This window comes from Oncorhynchus mykiss, chromosome 14, assembly GCF_057628025.1.
Source record: "Oncorhynchus mykiss isolate SJ-2025 chromosome 14, ASM5762802v1, whole genome shotgun sequence".
NCBI classification, from domain to species: Eukaryota; Metazoa; Chordata; class Actinopteri; order Salmoniformes; family Salmonidae; genus Oncorhynchus; species Oncorhynchus mykiss.
In genome coordinates this window covers 3,980,140-3,999,787 of record NC_143035.1, presented here as the reverse complement: position 1 = coordinate 3,999,787, position 19,648 = coordinate 3,980,140, and the positions used below count along the sequence as shown (strand labels likewise).

Here is a 19,648-nt window from a genome sequence, read left to right as displayed (position 1 = left end):
CTGACACTAAAATGACTACTACCTTGGAGTCGGTGAGATGGAATGGTGTTATGTCATCTAAAATTGGTAGACAAATAGAGAGTTGACTTTCTCTATTGATCCATACTGGCAATTTCACTGGCTAAAGTCCAAATGCAGGCATCAATGTGGAGGTGTGCTGGAACTTTTACGTGACTCTTCTCACAGGGTCGAGCTGTATGTTTAACTTAACTGTCAGAACAGGAGGTGTGATGGTGGGCGTCTGGGCGTCTGGCCTGTGTGTTGTCTGACAGCCTGAGGCTTCAGTGTTTAATGCCTCTTACTGCACTATCTCACTGTACGGCTCTTTACAGCTCTTCAAGGACACAATGTCAGTCAGTGCGGAATCCAAGCGCTGCCTTTTTCTCAGTAAACAAGAAGAGGGGGAGGGGTGACGTGTAAATAATTAAGGTGCTATTGATGTGATTTGAGCTGCTGGGCAGATGTAGATACTGACGTGTGAGCCAAAGGGATGTATCTTTAACACTAGATAGGGAGCACTCTGAATCCTATTGGCATATGTAGGTCCTGTTGGGCCTTGGCTGTGAAAAGCGATACTGGAGATGGACCACACGTTCTAACATTCTATGGCGGGTCTGAGTCTGATATTCCCTACTGTCAGTTAAGCTACAGCTTTGAAACCACTAAGGGCCCAGTGGGATAGCATAAGATAGGGCCGGCTAGACGGTCTCTAGGTAGCAGCCATCTCCCAGGTTTAGCTGGTTAATAGTTAGGATGAGTCTAACTATACACTGGTGGATGGAACTGTTGACAGGAATAGGCCAACACCATACTACAGTTCAACTTTGCGCGTGTTTGTTTGTGTTGCTTGCGTGAGGAGTTGACCTACCTTGTCAATATCAACCTTTTCGAGCGCCAGTCCCCCCGAGGTGCCCTGTTAGTTGCCCTCCCCCCCCAAAGGAGACCGCTAAACCCAACACGGGCGTTAACAGCAGCGGGATAACCAGCAGGGCCAGTGCGTTATGCAAGCACAGATTCCTGGCATTGTTTATGAGGCGGACAAGCGCAGACTGCTGAATCAACCGGCCCCTTCTTCCTGTCACAAGCAACGGCACTGCCTGATGAGAGGCAGGCTGTGTCCTGTTTTGACATTTGCCCACATCAATGGAATGGTCCCTGTTTTTGTGTGGCGGGTACAGAAAGGGGACGCTATTTACAGTAAATGGGGCTTTGCCTACCCGCCAGCCCATCCTGTGTGCCCGCCCACTGCACACCCTTGGCGGCGCCTGGGAGTAGCTATTGAGAGGCGTGAATTGAGTGACATAAGGAAAGAACATGCGTGTGTGCGTGCTCTCATGCAGTACTCTCTAGAGGTGTGTGAACTCACTTGATACCCGGACCGTTGGATGTACTTTCCCTCCTTAGGTAGAACTGCTGCATAACAGGCCCAGATTAGGACCCAGCTGAACTGAGGCCATGACCTGATGGGTCACTCCACTGCTCAGAGTTTCCAATGGAATACACTCAGAGAAGGGAAGGTCCTGGTTGACCAGGGAGGACGAAAGCGAGTAGGTGGTACATGATGTTCTAATGTTGCTTTCTGTTTCCTCTCAGTTCACACATCTCCCCCATCAGCGTTCTTCCAGGATCTGCAGAGTAAGTACTTAGCTACAACGTCCCCCAAAAAATACAATTTCTGCCATACCTTAATGAACTAAATCAAGTGTGAAATCAAAGGATCCCAAAAAGTGTAAACCGCTTTCTGGTTAGAATGGAATTTTCAAAGACATAGATAAAAACTGATTGCTAATCCACTAAGGAGGAGTTGAAGGGAACGGGAGGGGGAGGAGCAAGCCATGTCAACCCATCACCAAACCGTTTGCGTCACAAAACATTGAGACTTGAGCACATCCATCACATGACAAGCCTTCTCTGGTTCCTCTGTGGGTGTAGAGAAGGGGCGAGTGATGCTGTTGACTGGTCGCCACTGTACTGTAGCTTCAAGGAGGCTTGCGCAATGTACAACAGCTGGTGGCTAGCTCCAGGAGTAGTAGCCTAATGCTTTAGCTGGTGGCTGACTTCAGGGCTAGTAATGCATTAGCTATAGCTGGTGGCTAGCTTCAGGCATAGTAAATCTTATGTATTAGCTATAGCTGGTGGCTAGCTTCAGGACTAGTAATGCATTCACTAGGCTATAGTTTCCAGCTAGATTTTAGACTACACAGTCCCGTGTTTGTTCACTAAAGCTAAGCCTTTATCCGTGGGTTTAAACTTCAGAAGCCAAAGAATACAGTAGAGTTCAGGACAGCTAAATGAGAAGGGAGTTTTGGTGCTCAGTTCAGATAGTGCTGGATTTATGTATCTCAGGACTCTAGAGCACAGGGCTGTTCCCTTTTTTAGTCAGAGTTCCCTGCTTGACCTTATTAAACGTGCCAGAGAGCAGGAAATGGGTCGCCGAGCGGTTTAACGCCGCTGCTAATGTTTCTTATTAGATGGATTCAGAGGGTTCTTACTTTGGCAACAGAAGTTAATACGTTGTGCCTGTGTTGTTTCCGCAGCATTATAGAGCGGACCATCCGCGCCGCGGTGGAACAGCACTTCTTTGACCTCAAGAGCTCCATCGACCAGGAGATCAGCAGCTATGAGTGCCAAGGGTGAGCAGTGAACACACACACTTGTGCTCAATCTCACACTACTACTACTACTACTACTACTACATAATGCCCATACACGATGCAAATATTTTCACACATGTACATGTATCCATGTTCATACGAACATACTCACTTTAGCAACACACACTAACATGCGTTCCCTTGTCACCCACACTGTTGCCTAACACTGGGTGGCAGGCAGCTCCAGAAAGTTCATGTTACCGCAGTTGACAGCGTGCAATGCTGATAGTTGCTTAGTTAATGACTTGTTTGGTTTCCACAGTGCGGGCCCCAGTGAAAAGCAGGTGACGGGGCCAGGGCCATTTGATGGCCATGGAGAGGAGGGCCCGTGTACGAGTAAGGAGGGCCCCGCAAGCAGTCCCCTGTCAGCCCCAGAGACAGAGCGCCACTCTGAACACAGCCCACAGGCCCAACAGGTCCGTTATACAGTCAGTCAGTCACTCCAGGTCACTGGAGAGCGACACACACATCCCAGACAAACAACTCCACAAGCTCTGGCCGTAAACAGAATATTGAACATTTACCATACCGAGCCCTGTCGCTGAATAGGGGCTATCACTTTATTACAAGGTTTTGTGTGACATTTTGTGTGACCCATAACAAAGATGTCATTCTCTTTGGAGGGCCGAGGTGGTGGGGGACAAGGGAAACCTTGTCAGATACAGACTGTCTTCTGTTCTCCCCGAGCACAGCCAGTCCATCTTGATAACATCATCATAGATAAGCGATAAGAGACAATTCCATGAACTTTAGATATCCTACACAGAATCAGATTTAGCCTATATAGCATAAAATTACAGGTCATGGATTGGGGATAGCTCTCCTGGCTAGTAACCTTGGATAGAGGCTGGCTGAACGTTAGATAAAATGGCAGCTAGTTTCCGCTGACATCTGCCCACCCTCTCCTCCAATTCTTCACCACCACAGACCTGGCTGCTGGCTGGGCTCCACGGCCCCTCAGCCCAGAGGTGGGACCCTCTATGAATTGGGTCACCCTCTTTTTAAATAGTCTGCTTGCCCCCAAAGAATGACAGCAACATCTGTTCATACCTCAAACACTCCTCCCACCCCTCTCATACATACATACATACATACATACATACATACACTGTATGCAGTTCAACCAGGTCCATCTCCACCTACTTTGTAAAAAAAAAGAGGCCGCCCTCCAGGAATTCAAGCTAGCGTCTCAATATAACTAAATAAAATATAAAAAAAAAATGTAAATTTATTTTTTATGTTTGCTGTTGATGCAGCCTCCGTTTGATAGTCTGTTCCAGGGTACTGTTTCATGTTGTTTTTTATGCTTGGCAAGTGGATGCTCTTCAATGAGTCAATTGTGATCAAGAAATTAGGTCAATCTAATACTTGATATGTTGTTTCTGCGTGTTTTTCTCCTAGGAGGTCGAGGATTGTGACTCCCAAGGCGCCATCCTGGAGGAGAGTTCTGGAATGGACCTGGATGCCGCAGAGGCTCTTGTAGATGCAGAGAACAATATCAACACTGCCAGGTTGGCTTTAAACCGTTTAACAGTATTGCTACACAGCACAATTACCTCAACTGCTTAAATGCCAGGCTTTGCTGTCTAGTTTATTTCCTGCCTTCCCAGAGAAGGCTGATGGCTGGCATTCAATGAAACAAGCTAATCATACTGTTGTATGCTAATCGGGACTTGGGGATTTTGTTGCTGTTTTGTTTAGTTATGTACAACACAAACAGCAATAGCATGGCTTTGAAAAGTTTGACTTTGCTGTGGTGAGGCGTTCTTCTGTTGATGAGACTTTCTTGTGCTGCTGAGTGGAGGACACTTGACACGCTGTCTATTCTAATCAGTTGGATAGGGTTTTGTCCTCCCTCAGCTCATCTTTGGGGTCAAAATGAAGCAAGCGTACACGCACAAAAGCCTGTCGGTAGTCGTCAGTCAGCTGATCAATGGTCACTATGATGCATTGTGCATAATGCGTTGTGTTCAATAGCCATAGCAAAAACGCATTTCAAACCGGCCAGTACTCATGTCTCTCCCTCTCTCTCTCTTGTTGCAGGCAAGAAAGCCAATCCTGTGACAAGATGGACCAGGCCGATCTCATCACCTGTGTAAGTGTCTGACAACCCCTTCCTTTCTTCTTCACATGACTAATGTGTATTGAACACTGCCTAACCCTCCTATTTATCTCTCTCCCTCTCTCACACACTCTCTCCATCCAGGACTCTGATGAGTGTGACCAGAACCCCAACACAGAGGCCATGGGGTACCCCTACCACCCTGCCAGCTCGCACCACCTCCAACTCAGCCGCATCTTCCCCCACAACCAGTGGGAAGGTAACTTTCTTACCATTGTTGTTTTGTGCTTTATAGACCAATGTTCCACAGGGGACAGTTAGGATAGTGATAGAGTGAAGTTAGTTGAAACGAATCAAAATGCATTTTCAAGTAAACCTGGATGCAAATGATTTGAATGATGGGTTGTGGTAGCTAGGTATGAAAGTGTGTTAGAAAGTAGCTTAAGCTCCAGCTGGTTGCCTCAAACCTCGGCTCACGGCGGTGTTCTCTGCTATATCCCTCTCCCTCCCTCCATACTGCATTAGCACCATCCCTAAACCATCTCCCCCTCATAGACTTCACATGTACAGTGCCTTCGGGATGTATTCAGACCCCTTGAATTGTTCCACGTTTTGCTACGTTACAGCCATATTCTAAAATGGATTCAATAAAACACTTTGCTCAGCAATCTACACACAATACCCCATACTGACAAAGCAAAAACAGGTTTTTAGACATTTTTGCAAATGTATTAAAAAATAAAAAACGGATACCTTATTTACGTAAGTATTCAGACCCTTTGAGACTCGAAATTGAGCTCAGCAAGGTTCTTTGGTCTGATGAAACCAAGATTGAACTCTTTGGCCTAAATGCTAAGTGTCCTGTCTGGAGGAAACCTGGCACCATCCCTACGATGAATCATGGTGGTGGCAGCATTATACTATGGGTATGTTTTTCAGCGGCAGGGACTGGGAAATTAGTCAGGATCGAGTCAAAGATGAACGGAGCAAAGTACAGAGAGATCCTGGATGAAAACCTGCTCCAGAGCGATCAGGACCTCAGACTGGTGCGAATATTCACCTTCAAACAGGACAACGACCCTAAGCATACAGCCAAGACAATGCAGGAGTGGCTTCGGGACAAGTCTCTGAATGTCCTTGAGTGGCCCAGCAAGAGCTCGGACCTGAACCCGATCAAACATCTCTGGAGAGACCTGAAATAGTTGTGCAGCGATGCTCCCTATCCAACCTCACCGAGCTTGAGAGGATCTGCAGAGAAGAATGGGAGAAACTCCCCAAATGCAGGTGTGCCAAGCTTGTAGCGTCATAGCAAAGAAGACTCAAGACTATAATCGCTGCCAAAGGTGCTTCAACAAAGTACTGAGTAAAGGATCTGAATACTTATGTAAATGTAGTATTTCAGTTTTAACTGTTGTATTAATTTGCAAACATTTCTAAAAACCTGTTCTTGCTTTGTCATTATGGAGTATTGTGTGTAATTTGATGAGGGGGAAAGAACTATTTAATCAATTGTAGAATAAGACTGTAACCTAACAAAATGTGGAAAAAGTCAAGGGGTCTGAATACTTTCTGAAGGCACTGTATGCACCTGCAAGCGAGAGGCCATGGTAAGTAGGAGATCATTCATTCATTCATCCCTCCCTCTTCCTCCCTCATCTTCCCTCTCTTTAGTAATCCAGGCCTTCAGAGAGACTAATCCAGAGAGCTCGCCCTCGCTCGATCTCCCTCCCGGGCGACCCACTTAGGGCTAGCTGACTCTCTTTGTTGTTAATCACACAATGAGTCAGTCAAGTTCATCACACCTCACCAGTATCTTAGAGTTCCAGAGAGGAAGGCCCGTTAGCCCCATAGAGTAAACCACCTCCTGCCCCACACCTGCTCCAGTGTTGACCCTTCACTGCCTCATGTGTGTCAGTGCACCACTTCCGCTTGCTGAAAATCCCCCAAACTCCACCCTCAGTAATTCAATTTATGTGCACGTTATAAGTGCCAAATGATGCACCAGGCCACAAGTGTTTTGCTGCTGTCTTCCAACTCTCCATCCTTCTCTCTCCTGTCTCTAGATGTGTCCAGAATGACAGTGTGCTTTCCCTGGCCCTATCCCGGGACATTATCTGTATATCTGTGTGTTTGTGTCCTGTCTCTTTAGATCCTGGAGCTACAGTGCTGGCAATGGTAACATTTTTCTCCAACTTAACCAATGACTCATGTTACGTTCCGAGACTCACCTGTGTTTATCTTTGTGTCCCGGCCAGACCCAGTGCCAGCCTACAAGTCATGGCAGGACGAGAGTGACTCTGGCGAGGCCCAGCTGTCCCCCCTGGCGGGGCGCATGGTGCCCTCGCCCCACGAGGAGGACGCTCACCCCCTCATGGCCCGCCGGTTCCTGGACTTTGGCCACAGCCAACGGTTCCTGCAGCACTCCGACCCCGACGCAACCTCGCCCACCAAAGCCCACCACTCCCTGGGGAGGTGAGACCACACACACACTGACAAATCAGGAATGGTAATTTGTACAGACATGACAGGCAGCTTTGATGTTTTCCTGTTTAGTTATTCTAGCTGATGAACAGATTGCCTATGGCTCATTACGATTCTTCGTTATGATTCCGGTATAAGCAGTGTTTCAAGGAGGATATGTGCTTTACACACTGTATGTAGAGCATAGATGGGGTTTTGCATTGAGACTGCAGGTGCAGGTCAACCACCTCCTCTCTCACTTGCCTCCATCGTTGTGTCCCCCTCATCTAGGCCTCGCCGTGCCTCCTTCAGTTCCAAAGAGAGTGGTTTGAGGAACGACTCGGTCTCCCACCAGCTCACCAAAAAACTACAGAGCCTCAAGAAGAAGATCAAACAATTTGAGGAACAGTTTGAGAACGAGAGGAACTACAAGGTAAGAAAAATGCTTCAATATGAGGAACAAGTTAGTGTTAAGAAATATTGAGTAGTTAGTGTTGCTAGTGTCATACTTCACCATTAGACTCGGATGCTTCTATTCACTGTCCTCCACTTCCCCAAGCCGTCTCATGGAGATAGAGCAGCTAACCCAAAGGTCCTCAAGTGGATGACAGACCTCACCAAAATCCGCAAACAGTTAAAAGGTAAGAGCAGTCTCTGTGTCTGTATGGTCACGTTAGGGGGAGTGGGAGGGTGCTTGGTTCCATGACGGGGATGGGGTGGGCTCGGCGGGGCGGGTGAACTTCTGTGTGCCATCCTGTTCCTCCCCTGGGCAGCCTGGTCCTGCCCTGACCCACCTGCTCGCCTGACTGCCCAGTCGTGGCAGAGCTGGGTCAGTCTCACATCACTGCATGCATGCGTGTTAGAGTACACACCAACCGTGGCTCTCACATGTGGCCTTCCTTCACTGTGTTGGTCCATTTGTGAAAGTCCCCCCACCCCCTCCACCCATCTATATCCATTCCATATGAACGCCCCCCCAATCAGGAGATGCAAAGCCGAATAAGTTTCTCTCTCTTCTTTAAAATAAAAAAAAAACGGACGTCCCTCATCGGCAGGAAGACCACATCTCTTTCCCAAAGGGTCCCTGAGGCACCAGGCGGTGCTTCAGTCATACAGACGTCACCACCCCTCCTCCGCCCCGAACACATCCCATTTTACACTTGCACGCCCCCTCACTGCCTGTAGACAGGCACCCTACCTATGTAAGTACACTCTAACAGCAGTAAGTAGAAACCAAAAACACTTCCAACTTGTTAAGTTTGAACTGCAGGTAGACTCTCTCTCTGCCTCTTCTTTCTCTCTTCTTATAGCTCTGTTTTCCTCTCGCTTTCTCTTTTTCTCTACCTCTATTACTCTTGTGTGTTGTCTGTCTCTCTCGCTCTCTCTCTCTCTTTCTCTTTCTCTCTCTCGGTGTCTCTTTCTCTCTCTGTCTGTCTCTCTGTGTCTCTCTGTGTCTCTCTGTCTCTTTCTGTCTCTTTCTCGCTCTCTCTTACTCTCTCTCTCTGTGTCTCTCTCTCTTTCTCTCTCTCTCTGTCTCTGTCTGTCTCTGTCTGTCTCTGTCTGTCTCTGTCTGTCTCTGTCTGTCTCTCTCTCTCTGTCTCTCTCTCTGTCTCTCCGTCTCTGTCTCTCTCTCTCCGTCTCTGTCTCTCTCTCTGTCTCTCTCTCTGTCTCTCTCTCTGTCTCTCTCTCTGTCTCTCTCTCTGTCTCTCTCTCTGTCTCTCTCTCTGTCTCTCTCTGTCTCTCTCTCTGTCTCTCTCTCTGTATCTCTCTCTGTCTCTCTCTCTGTCTCTCTCTCTCTCTCTGTCTCTCTCTCTGTCTCTCTCTCTCTCTCTCTCTCTCTGTCTCTTTCTCTGTCTCTTTCTCTCGCTGTCTCTTTCTCTGTTTCTTTCTCTGTCTCTTTCTCTCGCTGTCTCTTTCTCTGTCTCTGTGTCTTTCTCTCGCTGTCTCTCTCTGTTTGATGCGCTCCACTGGTCATACAGAAGCATATCCCACAGTCTCAGGGGTTTGGCAGTATGTCATGTACTCTGTAGTGTTGTTATTTGGGTGTGAATTCTGCGGTGAACATCTTTGTGGGTGGGAGTCTAGCCAAAGTGTGAAAGCTGGATTCCTTGAATGGACGTGGTCCTTGAACATCCCTTTTTGACGTTGCAGAAATACCTCCGTGCAGACAGACTGGTTTGTTTCATTTGCTGTTCATTCATCCTCTGCTGTGGTTTCAGACAAGACCTGTAGTAGTTTGGCATGTTTGTGTGGGTCTGTGGTTGGTCGTCAGGGCTATCCCCCTTTTCGGGTCTCTGGCAGACAGACAGACGTGAGGACTCATGGCAGCTGCAATAACAGCCCATCAAGCACCTGCATGCCCACTTTCAACTATGTGAACTAACCTCTCTGTTCCTCAGTCACCCTCACGTCTTTTCTCTCCCCCCCCCCAGATGCCAAACACAAAGAGGCTGAGCTGACTCCTCAGACACGGCCACGCAGCAACACCTTGCCCAAGAGCTTTGGTTCCACCCTGGCAGTCCACGAGGTTGTTGAAGAAGCCAAGGGCCACCGGCCCACCAAAGAGGAGACCCTGGACCTCATCCAGCGCCGCGTCAAGGGCAAGAGAGAGGAGGACGGCTGGCCAGAGGACATCAAGGTGAGACCGTAGTCTTAGTGAGGCCGTAGAGACACTTGGAATAGAACCCTACAGCTGTACAATCCAATGAGTCCTGTCCTCAGACATACATTTACAAGCGTCAATCAATATTGTGCCAATTGCTAATGTTTCCTTTCTCTCCATGTAGAAAATGACCAAGGAGGAGCTTTCGTGTGAGAAGACGGTCCTACAGAAGAACCTCCTGCACTACGAGGGACTACACGGCCGACCTGTGACCAGAGAGGAGAGGCTGGTGGTCAAACCGCTGTACGACCGCTACCGTCTGGTCAAGCAGATGCTCACCCGCGTCAGCATCACCCCCATCATCGCTTCCCCCTCCAGCAAAAGACGCAACCAGACCCTGCAGCCCATCATCGAGGGCGAGACGGCCCACTTCTGCGACGAAATCGAGGAGGAGGATGAGGGCGAGGAGGAGGCTATAGCCGAGGAGGTCCAGAGTTCAGGGTCGGAGGTGATCATGGCTCTAGACCCAGTGTGCCAGCCCCAGACCAGCTCCCAGAGAGACAGAGACAGCCTGGTCAGGCCCAAGATGGAGGAGACCTCCGGGAAACTGGCCCTGGACCTGCGACTGTCCAGCTCCAACGCCTCGTCCATGTGAGCACAGACACATTCGCAAACATCCACTACACTCAATTCACAACAGCCTCCTCAATAATCTTAATACAGTAACCAGTGTAACTCTGCCATGTTTGCTACACATTAACACAACTGAAACGCGTTCGGCCGTGGAGGTTAAATGGGTTCTGGCCGTCATATGACGTCTATTTAAAGCACCTGGAACAGGGTTCATATCTACTACAGTCGCTGGTCTTAGGAGCTCAAGCAGGATAAAGCAGTAATCTGGTTAGCCAGCTCATAGCCCCGGGCAAGCAGCAGAGAGAGCTGCCAGGCCTGCTCTAAGCCCAGGCAGCAGGGCTGGTTCAGGTGCCATGACCCTAGGTCCTAACCTAACCTGACCTCTGTAATCTGGTCTCGGTATGCCCCGGCCACAGTTTGACCTGCTTCCATGCCCACACAGGGCCACTGCCAGGTCATTTCCTGTCCCTGAACTCACACTGACTTCCTGTTTTGATATGAGGCCACCTCACATAGTGCGCTAATGTAGACCTTCTCTATCCCATAGGCCCGAGCTCCTGGAGCAGCTGTGGAAGACCCGGGCAGAGAAGAAGAAGTTGAGGAAGACTATCCGCGAGTTTGAAGACGAGTTCTACCAGCAGAACGGCAGGTTGGTACACATACACAGTCCTACTAACAGTGGTGCTGAAGCTTTAGCACCTGCGTCAACAACAGTCTTGGTGACAGAGGAAGAGCTTGAGATGATTGGTTGAGTGGTCTCAGACAGGAGCCCTGTTTGATCCTAACTTATTTAGAACAACTGCTTGTTTTGTTTATGATTGTGCAACCCATTGGGATGCAGTGAACGGGCCCGTATCCAACTGGTGTCTCAGACCTTCTCGCTCTCCCTCTACAGGAATGTCCAGAAGGAGGACAGGCTCCCCATGATGGATGAATACAAAGAGTATAAACGGATCAAGGCCAAACTGCGTCTGCTGGAGGTGCTCATCAGCAAGCAGGACTCGTCCAAGTCCATCTAGAGAGGGAGCGTTCACCCTGCTTCCCTCCCTTCATCCCACCGGACACAGAGGGTCAACTGCCTCACCCCGGGCATACATGTCACCCCTACATGGCCCATACCCCTCCCCCTACCTGCACCGCTGAGGGAAGGCATGTCAGCCACATGTCCCGCCGCTGTCTCACCACCACAACCCATCTGTTACTACCACCGCCAGCTCATGTACAGTCAAGGGGTCCTCACTGGGGACTCTGAGGGAGAAGAGTCACATCTTCATTCCACCAGTCAAGACTCAACACACACCTTTTTTTTTTAAACTTCTTTCTGTCAGTTTCATTCGGAGGAGTTCCCCCTTTCCTCATTAGTTTTGTTTTTCTTGTAGCCCCCCCCTGAACTTTTCATATACGGTAGTTTCTCATACTGAGAAATCATATTGGAGAGGACAGGAGCTCTGTTTTGTAGCACATTTTAGTCACCTGGCCACCTGTTTAGACGTAACAAACTGAACTCTCCCTCCCTTGGAGCGAGGAGACTGGTCATCCTTTTTCAGACATTCAGACTCGCATGGATTCAGTTGCCCGAACTCCATCTTCATCCTTCAACACTGGGACGCTTTTGTGTTTGGTCTGAGTGAGTTTTTGGGAGAGAGAGAAAAAAAATCATTACTGTGTGTGTGTTCTTGTAAATCAATATGTACACACAAATGTTTCTATGTTAAAGTATGTTGTTTTTCTTGAATGGAGAGTAATTCCTTCTTGGGTTTGAAAATAATCTTACTGAGTTAGTGTGGTGTTCCATTCCCTTTGCCACAATGGAAACTAGAGTGAGTTTTATCAGCTGGGACTGGTTGTGCTGTTCCTTTCTCTTAGTTTTTTTTTCAAATATTTGGATCATCAGTCGTCACTGAAAGGAGTTTTGGCACACCAGGTGGGCAGGACAGCCAGTTAGGTGTATCACTTAGTGTTCCTGTACCTTAACCGTCTCCATTTTCTGGCAATAAAGCTAGACTGCTTGACTTATTTTCAATCGATATTTTTGTTTTCTACGTGTTAAAGTTCAGTTGCGGAGTGGCTCTTTGTGCAAGGTGTCCAGAATGGGGGTGGTGGATGGGTTGTGAGATTAAAGCTAAGGTAGTTTCAACCTCATCAGTATTATGCTAAATACAGCATATGGCGATGTTAGGGCGTGATGGACGGTTCCTAGCCCTGTTCAATGGACTTTAAACTAGCGTTCCATCCTACAGTCAGTGGACCACTTCTTAGTATGGCAGACAGACACTCCCAGGTGCCCAGTTATACAACCGGGTATGTTGACCAACACCCTACTGCCACACAGCCAGTATTTAACCCCCAGTGGTGTGTGTGTGTGTGTGTGCTGATGGACAGTGGTCGGGTGGACCATCCGGCTTCTTGAGGACAGCCATAGATAAGTTATCGCCATTTGGCTGCCAGTCAGTCTGGAGGTCCGGTCAGCCCTGTGCCCAGGTTAAGATGACAAACAGTCCTCATGTCATAATCTCCTTTTAGTCACTGGGGAATGTGAACAGCAGCTAAAAGAGTTGTCATGCATCCCATGTCCAGTGTGAGGTGAACTAGGCGTCTTCGTCTAAGGTTCCACTTCAGTACGCAGGACGGTGTCTCAAAGGGAAGTTCCCAAATCGAGCCGAGGACAGGATCAGCTGACTTCCTGGCTTGTAACAACTTGTCACAACGTCTAGCTACTGTATGTTGTTGCACCAAAAGTTCAATGTGTCCTTGGTTAGCAATCACTGACCCACTGCAAAAGAGCTACATTCCTTCAATCTAGAGTCACACAATGTCAGGCTATTGCTGTACATGTTTTCTCTGGTGCTAAGGGTCTCTCTCTCGCTGGGTGTTGGTTGGTTGGTAAACGTCTATTTTTCATTATGGGATATGTCCCATAGTGAGCCAGAGTGTTTGACCAGGCAATGTAGAGCCAGGTCATTGTCAGGTCCTGGGGAAGTTGTCTGACCACAGGGCTCTGAGAAGGCTTTACCACGGCCAAGCAGAACCAACAGCACCTTGACCCCTGACAATTTACGTCAAGGGTCAACGTATTGATGTCTCTAGAGCCCGAAAGCTCTTCTGGGCTTCAATATAAAGGTCACATACAATAACAACAGAGTCCAAGTTTTGCATATTTGGAATGAGGTGCGTCTGGTCTGTCGGCATAATGCCGCCTCGGAGTGCTGTCGCCTGCCACTCCTTAATGGTCATTGATCCTAGCCTTTGACCCCTAGCTAAACTAGCAGGCAGCCCAGTGGCAGCATTACATCACTATCCTTCAGAAGCTCTCTGGACTTGAAAACTCCTGCTTGGTTTTGTCGAGTGGAGCAACGACCTTTCGTCTGTTCAGTTGACTAGTTCTAGTCCTGGCAATAAAATACAAAAAAACATTTGATGTTTTAGACTAAATGTCTCTGCACATTAGGGTGGGGAGGGGAATTAATGCTGTTTGCTTGTTTCGGAATGGGAAGGCACCATCAGTGGCACCAACTGTAAGGATCTGCATCTGCTTCAGGAGGTGGAATAATGGAGTATATTGTCAGTCAGACCAACACACCAAGAATATAGAGAATCTAATTTTGCCTGAAGGATGTTTGCGCTGAACCAAGAGTTTTGCCTTGGTCCCTCACTGGGTCAAAACCAAGTCATGTAACCTTTGTTTGAGTTGGCAGGGTGTGGTGTATGTATGGGTGGACAGTGTGGGGAGGTTCTAGAAGTTATTTGCACAGCATTCTGAGAATGCAGCCCTTGTTTTGTTTGTCTATTTGTTCCTTGTTTTAGAAGCACTACTTATATCTGAAGGATGAATGTCAGAATTTAAATTATTTCTAACACATTTGGCCCCTTGTTTCAATTTCTGTGATGTTCAAACTTGAGAATGTGTTTTTTATTACCATTATTGTGTATTTTAAAAAATGTGCCCCTCACTAATACATCTATACAGTGTAGTACCTCTGTATTGGCTAATAATCTGCTGTGTTTTTGTTTTGTATAAGCTAGTCTCAGTAGTTCGCTTGCATGGCAAAGATTTGTATTGTTTCTATTTTTGTGCCATGAAGATGAAGCAATAAATGAGCATCAATGGAATGTGGGGCCTTGTTAACCCACGATGTGCATTTTCTGAGTATATTGGCTGATTAATGTTTAATCTATATTAATGGGACTAACTTGGTCTGCTGTTTTTTTTTTTTTTTTACCTTGCAGACCAACCCATGAAACTGTCACTTGACTAACTGCTGTGAGAGTTCCAACGCGACTCAGTTTTCTGTCTGCTAAACCAGCATTTTTACCACTTGTTGTCACCATAATGTTTTCTGGGGCACTGCTTTAACCAAATGAGAAGAGATTATCAATGTGGTGACAATGATCGAGGTATATTTGGACCAAACATTCCAATTTGTATTATTTTAAAAGAAAATAAATGTGAAATTGGTCGATAATTTTTTTTATTTCCATGTCAAATTTAAGGGCTTTTTTAACTCTCATTTTGTGTTGTGCCTGCAACAAGTGGTAAAAATCATGTGAAGCCCACAGGGATGTACACTGACCCTGTTCATAGCCCCATGCCATCCCACGCATGTTTGTTTTTCTGGCCCATGGAGCCGGTGGCAGGTTGCATCAACTGACTAGCCGATCAGCCACTGGCTCACAGAGCCTCCCTATCTGTATGTGGAGCTGTGTTTTACATCTATATATATATATATATATATATATATATATATATATATATATATATATATATATATATATATATATATATATAAATATATATATATAAATATATATATATATATATATATATATATATATATAAATATATATATATATATATATATATATATATAAATATAAATATATATATATATATATATATATATATATATATATAAATATATATATATATATATATATATATAAATATATATATATATATATAAATATATATATATATATATATATATATATATAAATATATATATATATATATAAATATATATATAAATGTTTTTGTGAATGCTTGTTTTCCTTCATTTACACATTATAATAAAGTACAATCAGTAATAATGTATATTAAAATGAAATTTAAAAAATATATACAAATCTTGTAATTTACATGCCTCATGCTGAAGTTGTCTTCAAACTAATGGGAAAGGTTACTTAAACCAGATGCACAATTGAAATACAAGTCAATATAGCTCATGTATGTCAAAGTATACTGCACCCAATATCGCCCAGTATGCATGCAATAACTAGCTAGGTGGTTTGCAGTTGAGTCTGGTGAATGCGTTTTCATGGAGGACAGAGATGGTTGTGAGGGCGGGCTGACCATGACCCGGCAGAATAAGAGTAGAAAAAAAATCCTGAATCTGCAAAGAACAGAGGTCAGCACGCGAAGCCGCAGTTGGAACAAACCCAAACAGTGATATATTACACCCTATACACATAAATCCATCTTCATGGGCACCTGAATTGCCATAGCACATGTTGATCAGCAGACCATCTTTAGGCTTTATTATGTGCATCTTTAACAAGATTTAGTGAATGGTCAATGATTCCCTGAGCCCCCAAAAAACATATTTCATTGCCTGGCTTTCACACACTTCTAGAATGAGCATGGCCATGTATTTTTCGTTTTGTTACTGCTGCCCTCTAGTGTTCACAGCCAACACTAACACTTAGGTAACACCACACTTTATGAAGAGCTTTGGTAACGCTTAAAACATGCCTTCGGGAGCTTAAGCGCAATAAATTCATAACATAAATGAATTGCAAAATTAAAACATGTAGTACACAAACGGGGACCACTTTTGGCTCGTGAGCAACACTTTCAAAACAAAATTATGAGATTATATGAAAGTTTGAGAGGGCCTCTTTCTTTGAAGAGTCTGCCTAGATGGTCAATAGCTGTGGTGTATTCATTACCACTTGCAATGAAAACTGTTTACCATTTAAGAAGCGAACAGCAAATGGAACAAAACAGGAAGGGACTTAGCTGAATTTGTCCAATAGAAATTAGTTTTCCATTTGGAGTAAACAGTTTCTGTTGTAAACTTTTTGCAACAGAACTGACGTAATGAATCCACCCCAGCTCAAACTACCAACTGCAAAAGTTAACCCTAACCCACGTTTCATATCCTCAAACCTAACCTTAAATGTATGTCCACACAGGACGTGAACCCTGACCCTAAACTTAGCCATAACCCTAACGTCATGTCCACACCCCAGCTCAACCCTCCCTGACCCTAATTTATGATATGTACACATTATGGGGTTGAAATAACACTGAAATTGCGCAAACAATGATAATACCCTTTTTGTGTAAGAACTGTTTTTTTTTTTTAAGCCTGGAATTTCAGCCTGTTCAGGTGTGATGGAACTTTTGGCCCACAATCATAACTTAAAAATGTGATTTGATTATAAAAGAACAATGACTGGTCGTCTGGGTAAGAGGGTGGGTTCTAGACCATCCTACCAGCCAATCAGGGCTGTGTATGTAAGTATCTTCAAATTTGTTTCCTAACACCCACACAATCAGACTGAGCATTTTAAGGGGCCAAAGGAGGCTCAGGAAAATACATATAAATGGAGTTATTTTAATAAACAGTGATTTATTAGATATACAGCGATGATTTTAAAATACAATTACAAAGACTGCTCTAACCCTAACCCTAGTATGTATATTTGATCCCTGTGGGGATGGAGCACACAACTTTGGTGTTTCAACATGCTAGTGTGCCATGCTCTTTTAATGGATACATATATCATTGTTGAATTATATATCATAAAAAGAATGACACCAAATCCATATGTTTTAATTCATATAGCTATTTATACTAACGCACAGTCCCTACCAGTCTTGTGTTCATGTTCAGCACAGACAATGATTCAAGGCCCCACTTAAAATGAAAGGCCATTTTTGTCAGTCATAAACTGAGCAGCCGAAGGCATATGAAGACTGTCAGGCGGAATGGACACAGTCGGTCCATGCAGGGTTTTGGACACTCATGGTCTGTAGATCTAGGCTGGTGTCCTTAGGCTGGCTCAGTGCAGATCCCTGAGTGGTCCAGCTCAAACATGGGACCCTGTGACTCAGCTGTGAGAAGTTAAGGAGGATGCAGTCTGGAATTGTCAGTGATGTGTGACAAGCTAGTAGAAATGTTTTAAGTTTTATCATTACCACCAATGGAGAGATTATCCCTACATTCCGGGTCACGAGTGGCCTGAAATCTAATGTACAAGGCCACGAACATGGCTGTTAATGGCATTCCCTGACAACAGATGTAATTGTAAATAAGAAGTTGTTCTGAACTGACTTGCCTGGTTAAATAAAATAAAAAGATGTCACAAATACATCTTCTCTCATCCACCCTCTTAATGCCATCTTACAATGGTGGCTCACATAGTCAGCTGCATAGTCCAAGTGAATTAAAAAGCCTGGTTAGGTTATATGTTATGATGAGAGGCGGATGTTCTATACATTATAATGATCAATGTACCCACGGTAACCATGTATCCACTTCTTGAACATGCGAGAAGAAAAATGCTCAAAGGGATTCTAGGTGGCCATAGTACACACAACAAATGCTCATTAAAAATGATATTTACTATAATTTAATATCCACAATAAAAGAAACTTTAGAAAATAGTTCACCGATCTTGATATAATATACTTAATATTATACAAGTTGCCTATGTCCTGCATATTTCAACATCGCTCTGGTGTGGCTAAGTACAACCATAGTAAACCTATGGATTGTGCAGTAAATAGAGTAATTTCAATCAGAAATACCAGAATCTCTGAACAAAATGATAGTATATGCGAGGAGTAGAAAAAGACAGTAGGGGTCAATTCCATTTCAAGTCAAGCGATTCATTGAAAAGTGCCTTAGTTTATTCTAATTTCACATTTCCAATTCATAAACTGAATTTAAAATTAACTTCCTGAATTGATGAGAGCTAAAATGAAATTGAACCCAACCCTGGTAAAAGATGTGTTGAGCTTGGAATAATGTTAACCATAATTATCGTGCCTGATGCAGAAGTTGTACAGTAGTCTTTTGGTTATGTTACAGGAAATTAGCTTTATACAATACAAAAAAAGTGCTATTGCATTCATTCTTGGACATGATGTCCATTGTCTAATGTTTTTGTGTCAATTTGGCACATATCCTTCAGATACAAAAGGTTTGCAAACAAACACTCAAATACAGTATGAGAGAGCATTATGGCACATCAAGTAAGCCAAGTCAAGACTGACAGCATATTGGCTTATCACTTTGCAAATATGTATCTACAGTGCATTTAAAACACCACATTAACATGGTCCCCCATTGTGCCCAATTCCAATATGAGGGAAAAAAACATGATCGATTCCAAATTGGAAATGGTATGCATTTGAGGCATGTGGCTCCCGGTGAATGCTGGTCCAGGTTGGTCCTCCAAGTCTGTCTTGAGTTCCTCCGACAATTATCTCAGGTGGTATTTAAAAGAGAGGACCCACTCAGGCTGCAGACAGTGAGAGAGCCTGTGGGCAGCACCCTGGAGTCTGCAGTCCACCCATGGCTCTCCAGTAGAGAACAGACAGACTGACTGACTGACCTGATGATCATCCGTGCATTTCTACAGCAGTAACACGACATGGCATAGCAAGAGCCCATGGTTGGTTTGAGAGGCCTCTGTTGGCCACAGTGTCGTTTCCTCGGCCAATCAACAACCTTCTTCTTGGTCATAGCTCATTTAGTCTATCCCTTTAAAAAAAGGCCAGTTTATTCTCCCTCTCTGTTCAGTTGTAAAGGAGTATGAGGAGAGTGTGGCCCTCCTAATACTAATCTAGCTAAATTGGCCCCTGTGAGTCTGCAGGACAACAGTCTCCTTCCAGCCCTGCTTGGCCCAACACATTGGCATCCAGTCTTAAGACACTCTGCTTCAGGCAGCATTGTTGAGTCTTGGGGTCACTTTGACCATGGAAGCCAATGTTCCCCCCGCTCTCTTTCTCCCTCTCCTCCTCTCTTTCTATGGCAGCCCAGGCTCATGCTCAGAGCCACCTGTCAAGCTAGTGTTGCTTCAAGGAGTTGACCGTGAAATCAGACGTCCGTGTGCGCATCAGAGTGGCTCCCTTTGGCTGCTGCGTGTGGCTGTGGGGTCCTGTAGTCGGGGGCTGATAGTCATAAAGGCTTGTCTATGACGGATACACCTGTACGGGGAGATAACAGA

General features: G+C 45.3%; 2 protein-coding genes across 11 annotated transcripts in view; one reads left to right on the top strand and one right to left on the bottom strand.

Moving 5' to 3' along the window:
* LOC110488572 (protein FAM13B) overlaps positions 1 to 14,550 on the top strand; it is a 77,647-nt gene extending 63,097 nt beyond the window's left edge. For 3 of the 10 annotated variants that reach the window (XM_021560836.3, XM_036942703.2, XM_090198171.1), the window contains 14 exons: positions 1,594 to 1,635; positions 2,538 to 2,633; positions 2,917 to 3,070; positions 4,056 to 4,165; positions 4,698 to 4,749; positions 4,861 to 4,975; positions 6,972 to 7,188; positions 7,468 to 7,609; positions 7,736 to 7,817; positions 8,232 to 8,378; positions 9,609 to 9,814; positions 9,963 to 10,429; positions 10,959 to 11,060; positions 11,307 to 14,550. In XM_021560836.3, coding sequence (XP_021416511.3) covers positions 1,594 to 1,635; positions 2,538 to 2,633; positions 2,917 to 3,070; positions 4,056 to 4,165; positions 4,698 to 4,749; positions 4,861 to 4,975; positions 6,972 to 7,188; positions 7,468 to 7,609; positions 7,736 to 7,817; positions 8,232 to 8,378; positions 9,609 to 9,814; positions 9,963 to 10,429; positions 10,959 to 11,060; positions 11,307 to 11,430 — 2,056 coding nt within the window. In that variant the 3' untranslated portion in view covers positions 11,431 to 14,550. The remainder of the gene's footprint in view (positions 1 to 1,593; positions 1,636 to 2,537; positions 2,634 to 2,916; positions 3,071 to 4,055; positions 4,166 to 4,697; positions 4,750 to 4,860; positions 4,976 to 6,971; positions 7,189 to 7,467; positions 7,610 to 7,735; positions 7,818 to 8,231; positions 8,379 to 9,608; positions 9,815 to 9,962; positions 10,430 to 10,958; positions 11,061 to 11,306) is intronic. The other 7 variants (XM_021560839.3, XM_090198167.1, XM_090198170.1 and 4 more) reach the window with 3 other exon arrangements.
* Positions 14,551 to 17,023: 2,473 nt separating this feature from the next.
* The window catches only part of klhl3 (kelch-like family member 3), a 35,963-nt gene continuing 33,338 nt past the window's right edge, over positions 17,024 to 19,648 (bottom strand). Inside the window, exon 15 of the mRNA XM_036942705.2 lies at positions 17,024 to 19,628. Within this exon, the coding sequence (XP_036798600.1) occupies positions 19,600 to 19,628 (29 nt within the window). The 3' untranslated portion in view covers positions 17,024 to 19,599. The remainder of the gene's footprint in view (positions 19,629 to 19,648) is intronic.